General features: G+C 38.4%; 3 protein-coding genes across 3 annotated transcripts; 1 reads left to right on the top strand and 2 right to left on the bottom strand.

Moving 5' to 3' along the window:
- Window positions 1-1151: 1151 nt before the first annotated feature.
- Window positions 1152-2714, top strand: LOC110762704 (vacuolar iron transporter 1). The gene is made up of 4 exons (XM_021965375.2): window positions 1152-1511; window positions 1628-1713; window positions 1812-1926; window positions 2287-2714. Exons 1-4 carry the CDS (start codon window positions 1258-1260, stop codon window positions 2582-2584), a joined length of 753 nt encoding a protein of 250 aa, XP_021821067.1. The 5' UTR covers window positions 1152-1257; the 3' UTR covers window positions 2585-2714.
- An 812-nt stretch (window positions 2715-3526) lies between these two features.
- On the bottom strand, window positions 3527-6295 carry HSFA8 (heat shock transcription factor A8). The gene is made up of 3 exons (XM_021965469.2): window positions 5797-6295; window positions 4024-5071; window positions 3527-3859 (listed from the first exon to the last, which is right to left on the bottom strand). Exons 1-2 carry the CDS (start codon window positions 6043-6045, stop codon window positions 4082-4084), a joined length of 1239 nt encoding a protein of 412 aa, XP_021821161.1. The 5' UTR covers window positions 6046-6295; the 3' UTR covers window positions 3527-3859; window positions 4024-4081.
- A 1860-nt stretch (window positions 6296-8155) lies between these two features.
- On the bottom strand, window positions 8156-10080 carry KNATM (KNOX meinox protein). The gene is made up of 3 exons (XM_021965484.2): window positions 9570-10080; window positions 8612-8716; window positions 8156-8526 (listed from the first exon to the last, which is right to left on the bottom strand). The coding sequence occupies exons 1-3, from the start codon at window positions 9750-9752 to the stop codon at window positions 8398-8400; spliced, it is 417 nt and encodes a 138-aa protein (XP_021821176.1). The 5' UTR covers window positions 9753-10080; the 3' UTR covers window positions 8156-8397.
- Between the last annotated feature and the right edge of the window lie 2530 nt (window positions 10081-12610).

Below are 12610 nucleotides of genomic sequence, written 5' to 3'. Positions count from 1 at the left end.
TAACATAATAGAACCAAATCGGTGTCAAACTTATTAGTTAATTGATTGGTATATATGGTTTTTATCTCATATGAGGAAAATACAACTCGAATCAAATCGCGCATTTTTTTTTTTTTGGTCTGAACCATGAGGTGGTCCTGGATGGGCCCCAACTATGGGTGACACCTTTAAGCCTTAACCACAACCCAGACTAATCCCCACTCACACCGGGTCGGCCCGTAAGGGGTAAAGTGTTGGCCAAAGTGGTGACTCCGTACGAGAGCAGGGATCGAACCCCTGACCTCTCTTAAGGAATGAGAGTGCCGAACCACTCACACCAACCACCTTGGTTCAAATCGCGCATTTTAATCCTGCACGAATCCCATATTATATCATATCCCCGTTTGCTAATAAACGGACTTTTTCTTCTTCTTGGTATTTATTTTTTAAACACATTTTCTAAGCTCACTTCACAAACTTGCGCGCAGGCTCTGCAACAAGTCATCTAAAGTGGGTTTGTACCGGATCATTGTCTTTTCATGTGAAATCAATTGATTTTTCTGCAAACATGTGAAATCAATTGATTAATTTGGCCAAGCACACCACTCGTTTTATATTCAAGCCATTTTTGAGTTGAGTACGGGTTACCTTCAATTCTTTGAAAGAAAAAAAAAAACGTTCATTAGTCTAGCTTAGTGATATTTTTCTTTATAATATTAGAATACATCTTAAATTCGAATTAATAATAAGTGAAACGCGTGACTTGAACATGATACAACACAACTCTGTGATTCCCATTGTTACTGGCATTTCGTTTGGAGATTTGAATTTAAACTTGTTACAATTTTGAGAATATAAATATTACTAAAACAGTAGCAAATGAGTCATTGTCATCCTTCTATTTTTAATGAAATGAAATCAGAATGAAATTGAAAAAAACGAGGAAAAGAATAATGAAGGCGGCAAAACGCATAACGCACAGCACACAAAAATACTTGCATTGTAATGGGAATAATACTTTTTTGCTATCTCTGCCATTAATATAATGACACGTGAAAAAAATTATACAATATGTCATTACATTATTGGTCGGAAATAACAAAAAGTGTTACGGGAGCATAATGACGGTGGTGGGTGTATAAATAGGTACGGTATCATAGCAAAGCAAAAGCAAAAGCATAGCAGACCCAATTTACACACAAAAAGACAGCAACATAAATAAGAGGTTCCGAAATCCGGGGTTTGGTTACTTGACTCCAAAACCCTTTCCGTTTTACAATGGCAGCTAAAGATGGGCGTGGGCAAGCAAGGACCTTGGACCCAGAGAAGCAAACACTCCTGAGTCAGCATACAGAGAAACACTTCACCGCCGGAGAGATCGTCCGTGACATCATCATCGGCGTATCCGACGGTCTTACCGTGCCCTTCGCTCTCGCAGCAGGACTCTCCGGTGCCAATGCCACGTCATCTATCGTTCTCACTGCTGGCATCGCCGAAGTCGCTGCCGGTGCCATCTCCATGGGACTCGGCGGGTATACTTTCAATTCCGCTTATCGCTTCTTCAGTTTTGTTTGGTTACTGAGAAAATGCGAAAATTATTAGGGTTGTTGATTGTAGATTATTGTTATTGTCAATATTTCTGACGCAGATATCTGGCGGCGAAAAGCGAGGCTGATCATTATACGAGGGAGCTGAGGAGAGAACAAGAGGAAGTAGTAAACGTTCCTGATACAGGTTGATTTTATTTTGTTATAAGTCTCTCTCTGTCTCTGGTATGATTAATGAGAATTGAATATGAAATATGAAGGGGTTTATTCATACGAAAATTGCAGAGGCGGCAGAGGTAGCAGAGATACTGGCAGAGTATGGGGTAGAGCCACATGAGTATACGCCTGTGGTGAACGCTCTAAGGAAGAATCCGAAAGCGTGGGTGGATTTCATGATGAAGTAAGTTGTTGTTTCTATTCCTAAACAAAACAAATTTAATTAACTTTAGAATTAGAATGATGAATGATGAATAAAGGATAGGGAGAATGAGTTGTGTTGTGGATATTCTCTTCTGTGCACGAGTGGGCCAACTAGTTGACAAGTGAATACATCCATCACTTATAATAGAATTCAATTTCTCTTTCTCTTTTGAAAATGCTTTACTTTTGAAATGTGGACAAAGCCCATGTGGTCCTCAGCCTGGTTATGTTTTTCTGTCCGTCAGGACTTCTATCTTCATTATTTCCTCTGAATTTCGGAACTATGTTAATTGTGTAACTAGCAAGCAAGCTCTTTTTAATTTAAATGATGATGATTCAGGTTTGAACTGGGATTGGAAAAGCCAGATCCAAGAAGAGCACTGCACAGCGCCCTCACCATTGCCATTGCTTACGTTTTGGGTGGATCAGTGCCCCTCCTTCCTTACGTCTTCATTCCGAGGGCTAGAGAAGCTTTGGTTGCCTCCGTTGTCGTCACCTTGGGGGCGTTGCTAATATTTGGCTTTGCCAAGGGCCACTTTACCGGCAATAAACCCTTCAAGAGTGCCTTCCAGACTGCTCTCATCGGAGCCGTGGCATCCGCTGCCGCTTTTGGCCTGGCAAAGGCTATCCATCCATGAACATTCGTCCTTTCCTATATATCATATGCTACTCTATTCTTTGTTTCCTATTCCTATGGAATTTCAATGTTGCTTCTTATTTTCGGTATAATTTCATCCCGTGATCCTACATGAACTTTCTCTTCTTATTTATTGACATCTAATAAGTATGCAGTTTTTTTCTTTAAAAAAACCAAGAAAGGTTATGTAGTTTTTGTACCTTTGTGGATGGGAATGGTTAGAGAAAAATGGTACTTTCACCTTCATTTGCGGGTAAGCCTCTTCAGAGCAACAAGGGAAGCAAGCCAAACCCTCTTTACTACAACTAGCCCTTAGAGCATCTCCACCCACAAGGGCTAAGTCTAAGGCAATGGCAAGCAAGGGCTGCCACTATTCACGTGAATAGTGTCAGCCTTTGCATTTGTGGTTCCACCCACAAGGGCTAAGTCTAGGGCAAGTCTAAGGCAAGAAAGGAAAAAAATATTATGCAACAAAATATAAACAATTTAGAAAGTAAATAAAATTGTTATGTATTTATAGGGAAAGCATCTATAATTTTTTGGTATTTTAAAAAAAAAATTTGAAAATTTTTTGGATATTTTTTGAATTTTTTTAAATATTTTTTTGGTCGCTGACGTCAGCGTGACGTCAGCATGACGTCACAAAACTCGGTTTGAAGCCCAGGCAAAACCTGCCCTTGGGCTTGCCCGGGCTGGTGGGACCCACGCCAAACCAGGCTGCAGGCTGCAGCGCTGGAGCTGCTTGGGCTTGCAAGGGGGGCCTTTTGCCCGGTTCTTCTCCTGCGCTGGAGATGCTCTTAGAAATAAGAAACGTTACCTAGAATCTCTAACAACCTTGAAAAATGAAATCGAATCTTCAAATTGCATGTGTGCTATATCAAATATCATAAGAGAACGCCTCTAGTTGCCACGAGAGAGAGAGAGAGAGAGAGAGAGTAGAACGTCATATGCAAAGTGTCTTTCATTTATATTGAGAAAATGAGAACGGTGTCCCGTGAATTTACAAGGTTGGTACAAGAAAACTATACCAAGTGAGGTTGCAGAAGTTAAGAAAAAGCAAGGCCACTGCAGTGTTACAAGAAAAATATACCAAGTGAAGTTGCGGAAGTTAAGAAAAAGCAAAGCCACTGCAGTGGCGCAGATGACATATATTCTCCAGTGCTCTTTAACCAAGCAGCTATTAAACCTCACAGGAAAATTACTCGAATTACATGTAGAAACAGAGCAAAACTGCAAGCAAAATACTCTTCCCAACGGTCATGCCGCCCACCAAAATCTGTCCATAAGCAAAATGAAGTAAAGGTAAGTAGATATAATTCAAATTACAGCATGCAACCCAACAACACAAATTACTTCAGAACTCCAGGTAGCCTCAATTCTTAAAAATATGATTCTCCTAAACTGTATAAAAGACTGATTGAAGAATAAGAAGCAACTTACATTTGTTAAGTTGACTGAGAAAGAGTGTTACATGTATGAGGTATCCCACAAGAAGCTCTCACTTTCCTGATTGTGTTCCACGGTTGCTGTTAGAGTCAGAAGCTAAATATCCCATTTGTTCAGTTATATGTTCCAAGCTTTGAGAGCTCTCCACATTAGATCCATAAACTGTTGATTCCGATGCAAAGTTCTGAGATTTCTTCATTTGCTCCATTAAAGTATCAAAATTCTGTGATTCTTGCAGTTCCGATGCGGTTGATTCCACCTCCATTCTAGAGTCAACAGTCTCTTTTCCATCTTCCTCTGTAGCTTCAATATCTTCTAAGAAAGGACTACCTAAAAGAAGCTGCTCCCATGCACCATCATCAGATATATCTGGTAGGGTATACGGGGCTTGATTTTCTAGAGAGCTCAACTTTTCATCCATTAGCATTTTCATGAAATCAGGATTCACGACAAAATCGTTCATTCCATCTATATAAGAATCAAATTCGGTTTGTTTGTCTGCGCCTGAATTCGCTGCGAGTACAGGCTTCGGGGCTTCATCCATAGGTGGTTGGTACCTCACTATCGCACCATCAGAAGTTATTGGTATACGATCATCTACACCTTGTTCTAGCATATTTCCAGGTTCAGCAATGCGCCAACTGTTTTCTTTTGGCTGAAGAAGCTGAACTAAAAACCCAGGACTTTGCATGGCTATAACTAGAAATGACAGCATCTGCTGCTGATTCTTCTCCATTCCACGAAGGCGGTTCCTCAGGAGGAGCAAGTTATTTTCTGAAATTTCCTGGTGCTGCCTAAGCTTGACCAACTCTTGCTTCAGAGCAACTTTATCAGTCTTCAGGTTCTCAACTTCCCTCCATAGACCATTTTCAATAATGTTTTCACAAGGCCCATCAGGATTGTCTTTCTGCTGTAATGCTTTTCTCTGATCTGTGCCCTGAGGATGTTTCCTTCTAGAAATATTCTTCAACAAATGCTTTTGACCTTGAATAAATCCTTCATTTGCAAACACCCAACGATCCGAATCTATTTTTCTGAAGCCCTGAAACAACAAGATTCATGAATACTTGACTATTGGTTGACAATTCAAATAACGTAACATGACATTTACACTCACAGAGAAACACACAAGTGCGCCTGTAGAGCAGATATATACAACATATGCATACAGCTATATACTATATACATTGCTATTTTCTCAATATAGCATTTCTGGGCAACTGAGACTGAAGCACAACCATTTAATTAGCTCAGGGCCAACTGGGACAAAACGAAGGGAGACGGATCAGGCTTGGAAAAGAGAACTTCACCATTCAAACTATTTTACAAAGTCTTAACTCAGGGCCAAGGCTTACATCTTAGACAGACCCTCCTTTTTGAGTCCCACCTAAATGGATAACCACAGAAAACTTCCAATTGAAGGAAATACGAAACTTGATTTGGACCAATTGAGCACGAGTTTAGGCTCAAATGAGCAAACTAATCATCTACGCAAGAAATAAAACTTGATTTCCGAGATTTCTTCTAGTTTACAATCATTTACGAATGCGCAGTTTTCTTTTATTATATATATTTGGGATTGCCGCAAGAATAACAAGAAGAAAAAAGTCTACAAATCCAATATAAATATAAGCACAATTTGACAAAAACCAATTCAACCCACAATTGTAACGCAGCTAAAGAACGCCTCCACAAAATACAAAAAGAAACCTCAAAATGCAAAAACCGAGATAGAAGAAAAAGTAAAAATTGCACAGAAAAGCTCACATAGATGTTGAGCTGCCTCATGAAGCTAGAAAAGTTGCTGTGCTTAAAATACTTGGGCAACAATAAAATCGAGAACTGGGTCATGTCCCATATCACAAAGCTGTCACCGGTTTCACTCCACGAGATTATAGAGTCTGCTTCGTTATCATCCACCATCTCATAGCATTTCCTCAGAAAAGGAGCCACCGATCCACCAGACCCAGACCCAGAACCAGACCCATCTTCACTCTTCGCTGCCGATTTCACCATGCCCCTACTCTGCTGCTTCCTTTTCAAAGAAAACCCAAGATTTTGACCTCAAAAATCGATGTGGGATAGGGTTTTGGAAAGACCCAATAGAAGTAGCAGCACAATTGAGAAGAATCAGCGGAAGGGAAAAGTGTAGAACTTAGAGGGCGAAGTTTCCTTCCTACTCTCTCTCTCTCTCTCTCTCTCTCTCTCTCTTTTGTTTCTTTGGTGAGAGAGAGGCAAACTGGACTTTCCCTGCAGTTTGGTGTGCAAGTGGTGGTTTTGCTAGTTACTCACAGAAGATCGCCGCCTGGGCAAAATGGAACTTAACGGGCCGAGCCCAACTCTTTATTTCTTGGACGAAACCGAGCCCAACTTTATGTGGGCTATTGGACTTAGTTATAATTCTACAACAAGATTAAAGAAAGAAAATAAAAAAGAGCATGAAGATTGTAAAACATTTTTAAAAAAAATATACAAGCAATGGTCTAAACTACAAGAGATGAGAGTTTCTCATACATACACTACCAAGATGTTATCGGGGTAGGGACGGACCCATGATTTTAAAATGAAATGGGCTAAATTTACCTTTATGTACACACAATCCGCATACTTTGGGGTTTGATTGAATTACACACAATCCAGTCCAACTTCATTTTGGGCCTCCAAACACCATATTGGATTTAAAATCTTAATCCACCTAATTTATCTGGCCCACCAAACGGGTCCTTAGTGTATTGTTGGATGAGCCAGTAGTCTTGGTTTGTTGTGAGCCTTTGGATGTAAGTGTGTCATGATTGTCATTAATAGGCTTAGGTTGGCTAAATTAAAGTGTGGGTTGATAAAATAAAAACTCACATGGGAGCCCATGTTGGTCCCTTCTCATGGAGAAATTTTTATATGTTCTGGGTACACCACGTGGCTGGTATATCATCCAATACACATGTGGCATGTGAAATTATTCTCCAACTTACTTAATTGTTTTTTATGACATGTGACTTGCTGCATTAGAAATATTCCACATGTCCTGTGTTTATTGAATGGTGCACCAGCCACGTGGTATACCTAGAACACTAAAAAATTACTATTTATAAGGATTGTCTCTGCATGAGGATTCGAACCTAAGACCATTGGTATGCAAGTCAAAGCCCATTTCTACTGGACTAGACCCATTGACTTTTAAAACATATTGGAACTTGAAAGTTGTCTATGTTTTAAACATTCCTCATTCATGTTTGTTTTACACTTCTATATCGTATTTATGAAGTAAAGAATCTTCATATTGTCTTTGTGGTCGTAAATAATTAAAGGGGGTGTATTCAATTTAGATTTTAAAAGATTTTAAAGAAGTTTAAAAGTTTAGGTGTATTCAATCGCCATCGTTATAGAAGTCTATTCAATTATGGGTGTATTTAATTCAAACTTTTTAAACTCCATTCAAATTTGGATGTATTCAATCACGACTTTAAAAGACTTCATAAAAGTTTGGGTGTATTCAAAAACTCATTGATTTTAAAGGAAACACAAAAAGTGGTGGATTTCGTTTGATAATAGACTAATTTTAGGTTATGACAAATCTTTGCTTCCCCCTAGAGATTTTGATAGATATATTATTTTTATTTTCAAAATATGATTTTTCACCACTTCTACTGCCACCATCTTATTATGACTATCACCATAGTCGCTGCCACCGCCATCACCACCACCACAATCATCGTCGTTGCCACCATCTCTGCCACCCCTAGCACCACCACCACCCACCGTCGCCCCCACTACCAGCCCCACCATCAGCCCCACCGTCACCACCACCACCCTTACCCCCATCTCCACCACCACTACCAACCCCACTATCAGCCCCACCGTCACCACCACCACAACCAGTTCCACCTCCACCACCTCACTCCCACCGCCACCCCCACTACCTCCCTTACAAACCACCATCGCCACCGCCATTGCCATCATCACCACCGCCATCGCTATAAACTCAGTTAAAATCTATACACGATTTCAGTCAAAATCTATGTGAAGTTTGTAGAATTCAGTCAAACTCAATTAAATTCAATTAAACTCCATCAACTTTATAACTCTTTTAAAATCATTTAAAATCTGAATTGAATACACCCTCCTAAGTGTGACTGGGATATAAAATCCACCATATAAAATGTATGCATGTAATTAACGTTATAAATTGATGAAACAAAATTAATTAAGAAAATTTAATATATAGCAAGTACTTTCATCTCATGATGGGACAAATTAACATTATTATAACTTATCAACTAACAAATTTAGTGATCAAAGATCATCAGTTATCATCAGCATAATCTGCCAAATGTAGCCACGCACGCAGTTCCTCAAGTTGAGGTGTACGGGTTAATGAGGTTTTTTGGAGGCACTGAGATCCTCGAGTTGAGCATACATATCAGTGATGAAAGATGTCGTTTCTTTTATAGGATCCTCAATGGCTTCTTTAAGCTTGTTTAGGGCGTCGCAGTATGCTTCCTGCGATTAATTCCAACAGATCATATTGATTCTGCATAATTAAACATAATAATTTATAATTATACAAAGAAGAAAGCTACCATACCATGAATTGATCAAGGTCTGAAGAAGTGGGAATGGCAGCGGCCTTGAGCTTGTCCTTTTCAATACTTGTGACTCCAATTTCTCCAATATTTTCACCCAAACCCACCTGTCAATAATTCACATCTATCGTTATTGTTGACCTGCGCATGCGTATCTAACCATTGACCTAACCACTTTTCTAATACTGTGATTGTTTACACCCAAAATAAACAGCCAATAAGGGCAAGACACGTGGAGGAAACTTGGCATGGTCAGAGGCGCCCTCGGCACTCTACCTACCGATCTCTCCATTAGGGCAACACCCTCTCCTGGGACACGTGGCACGCTCCCAAGCGACGTCCACAGTCCCACATCGAACTTATCAACAAATGCACACCTCCCAAGACCTATAAAAGGAGGCCAACTATCCCAAAATAGAGGTAATCAGAACTTATGGCATACAAGCCTATTGATATGTCAGTTGAACTTTCTATTCTCGAACTTACTTAAGCATCGGAGAGCCTTCGCCCGGTACCACACCGGTGCCCTAGGTCTTACCGTGCGTTTGCTCATATTGCAGATCACGTAGGCTACCGAGGCATCAAGGATACCGGAGGCATAAAATTACTAAGTTGACCCTCTAAGTCAAAGAACCACTTTTTGGCGTCAACAGTGATGATATATATGTTCTTAAACCTAGCTAGCTACCCATCTGCACTTATACATGACCATGCAAAACATTGCAAATTGGACGCCATTTTGGACTTCCTCATCTCTGTCTGAGTCTGACCATATCATATTTGTGTACAATGTTTTGAAAAAAATAAATGAAAAAAAGATTCATAGGACTTGGTAAAATTACAGCAGATATGGAAAAGTCTGAGTCAAGGTTTATATCATTCTTAGTTTAATTCTGCATCATAAACAAGTAACTTCCAGAACCAAAAAGAGAAAACCCGACAAAAAGAAAAAGGAAATACCTTCAAACAGTTGATGTGATTCTCCATCAACAGCCCATACAGTGGATGGCCTGAGATCGTCCTTTTTAGAACCTCCTGCTCTAACTCCTCACCAACAACATCACCTTCATCTGATTGTGATTCTGTGCACACCCTAACAATACCCTTATTCTGATCATCATCACCATTGTAGTTGTCCTCCATCTATCACCAGCTCTCTCTCTCTCTCTCTCTCTCTGAAATCTCTCTCAAATTCAAACACACCACATAGAAGATGATGATGAGATAAGTAGCCACCCCTTGTATAGGTGTATTAATAATTATGGGTACTAAAACAAATATGAACAGTAGTTGTTTTTGCTAGTTTAAAAAGATGTGAAGCAAATCAGTTTGTAGATATGTGCATGATGCATAAATCACGATAAAAGCTGGGAGAGTGACGACGACTGACTTGATCAAATAGTTTCTCTGCTTCATCTTTTATGCAGAGAAAGAAACCTATCGACGTTTTATTTATCTCCTCCTCGATAAAAGACGAAGCTGTCTGTTTCGCAACATACTTGATGTTCACTTTGTACTTTGCTTCACCCAAAGACCAAAGCAAGCTCTATATTTTTTTGTCTTTTTCTTTTTCCCTCATTTACATTTGGACAACAAATTTTCTTTTTCTTTTTCTTTTTCTTTTTCTTTTTTGCGTCATTCATTGTCCAACTTGGAGTTTTCTACTTTGTTGCGTCACTCATTGACCAAACAGAAACGAGAGAGAGAGAGGGAGAGAGAGAGAGAGAGGGATATATACAAATACAAAATATATGAGATCATCAAAGACGAAAGAACCGCACGCATCATCAGAGACAAATTAATTTAGCTAGTTGAATGCATCATATATGTTCTTGTGTGGTTTAGCTAGGAGCTTAATTCAAACTGCACGCATTCATTGCGGAAACAACCAAACAAGTTATGAGCACTCGTTTCCTTCTGTTGATTGAATTTATGCAGATTTTGGATTCCAATCTAGAAACACCTACGTACATAGTTGAACACTAGCACATGAAATCGTTATATATCAAACATGCAAAGTTTTTTTTTTAATCTTCTTTCGGATGTGTGTACAGTGTATATATACATATATAATATGAGAAATTAATGGGTGAAGTATCTTCACCCTCTCAATGTTCGCACACACCTTAGATATATGTCTAATTAGTATCTTATCCTCAATGTTATCTATTCTTTTATGTTTAAAATTCAACTAATATTAGGGGAGGAAAGATTCGAACAAAACCTCAGGTGCATGAATATTTTATTGGGGCGATAATATACCAAACTACTACACTAGTGAGTTCTTTATTTCGATTTTACATTTTTAGCTCTAATGATTCTAAAATCTCACAAAATTAAAGTGGCACTACAACATCATCGTTAGTTACAAACAACTGCAAACCATTATAATAAAATTTAAAAAAAACACTCTTGTTGTATACATTGGCAAGTCAAAATCTAATATCAACTGCTATAGTATTAGTTCTTCACTACATGGATCGATTCTACCACCGCTGACCAATCAAAATTTGGTAAACAGAAGAGGGTAAAAATTTGATAAAGGCAACGATTTGGAGGAGTTTCAATTATGTCATATATACGTACATAGAAATAGAATCATGCTTTTCAAAGTCACCCAATAATTTGGACTTTGGAAAATGGAATACTTCATTCATCTATGCCGCCCGTATTATTGATATAGTTTCCTCAAGTAAATGCCCAAAATAACCTGTATGCATATGCAAAGATAATATTCCATTTCGTGAAAAGAAAAAAATATATAAAAAAATGTCCAGAAAATACTTTCTGTTTTTTTTGGTAGAGAGACAACTAAACTTGGATAATTACATATGCAGCAGATCATAGCAACTAAAAAGAAAATACTTTCTTTTGTTTTTTTTTGTTGGAAAAAGGAAAAACATTTGAAGCGCATCCGGTGCTATAAGATTGAGAATATTATTTTATTCCATATTCCGTCCTGTTTGGCCATTTTCATATGTCCCCAATTTGAACGTCCAAGATTTAATTCTGACCCTCAATCTTTACGTGGGTCCCTTATATATAGGTACACCAACCACCGTACGCCTTTCCGCAAAGAATCCTTTTCCGCTTTCCTCTTGTCCATTCCAATTTCCAAATAAAACCATTCCGTTACGATCTTTTGGATGTTTCCTCCACCGTCAAGAAACATTTACACGTGGCACTTCCTCGACCGCGGGATTTCAGCTGTTAATGCTCAACTGTATTTGTCATGCAGTGGCGTTACAGCGTAAGCACTCTGACTCGAACCTTATCTATCTGCCCATCGTTTCCCGTTTTACGGAAAATAGGGCTGAAACCGCCGGCTGTGTTGTTGTCTTTTCTCGCAAATATCCGGAAATAAAATGTAACGGAGATAATTATTATTTTTTAAATGTAACGCAGATGGCGCATTCTTCTCCTATGCTTACACGTCTGCTATATTCTTTTCCAGAATTAATCCTCAACTTTTGTCAATTTTTTCCAACAACAAAAACATATTATTGTCCACTTTGTATTATCCGAGGCTCCATTTAATAAATGAAAAAAATAGTAAGAATATGGTATATATGGTATATTTCAAATTTCGATAATGTTGCTTATATAACAAATAACATCACTCTCAAAATTTATAAGAAATATAGTTTATAATGATGGAGGAAAATAACTTGGGATTTGACTAAAAATCGGAAATTGAATAGGAAAAATTGATATTTTTATTGTTTGGCAATTTAAGCACGGAACTTATTAAATGAATTGTAGACAAATCGTGGAAATTAGGGATCGAGATTTCCGAGTTTAATTTCTAAACGGATGGTTATAGATTAAGTGAAAAAGAAGCCTTACAGTATACACTTTACACTTTAGATCTTTGTATTCAACTACACCATCTCCTTACCAAAATTGTACTTCCCATTAATTTCAAACCAATAATTGCACATTCATATGTTATTTTTGTAAGTTTTTCTGAGCAAATTATCTTTTTTGTTTGAGTGACCCAA

The sequence above is a fragment of the Prunus avium genome, chromosome 1 (assembly GCF_965620075.1).
Source record: "Prunus avium chromosome 1, drPruAviu1.hap1.1, whole genome shotgun sequence".
Lineage (NCBI taxonomy): Eukaryota > Viridiplantae > Streptophyta > Magnoliopsida > Rosales > Rosaceae > Prunus > Prunus avium.
This window is presented reverse-complemented; position numbering and strand designations above follow the sequence as displayed.

Coding starts and splice junctions, on each gene's coding strand:
- KNATM (XM_021965484.2), bottom strand. CDS start 9,752: ATGGAGGACAACTACAATGGTGATGATGATCAGAATAAGGGTATTGTT. Junction 8,717..9,569: donor ATCACATCAACTGTTTGAAG/GTATTTCCTTTT, acceptor AATTATTGACAG/GTGGGTTTGGGTGAAAATAT. Junction 8,527..8,611: donor CAGACCTTGATCAATTCATG/GTATGGTAGCTT, acceptor AATTAATCGCAG/GAAGCATACTGCGACGCCCT.
- HSFA8 (XM_021965469.2), bottom strand. CDS start 6,045: ATGGTGAAATCGGCAGCGAAGAGTGAAGATGGGTCTGGTTCTGGGTCT. Junction 5,072..5,796: donor TGAGGCAGCTCAACATCTAT/GTGAGCTTTTCT, acceptor TTGTTGTTTCAG/GGCTTCAGAAAAATAGATTC.
- LOC110762704 (XM_021965375.2), top strand. CDS start 1,258: ATGGCAGCTAAAGATGGGCGTGGGCAAGCAAGGACCTTGGACCCAGAG. Junction 1,714..1,811: donor AGTAAACGTTCCTGATACAG/GTTGATTTTATT, acceptor CGAAAATTGCAG/AGGCGGCAGAGGTAGCAGAG. Junction 1,927..2,286: donor TGGGTGGATTTCATGATGAA/GTAAGTTGTTGT, acceptor ATGATGATTCAG/GTTTGAACTGGGATTGGAAA.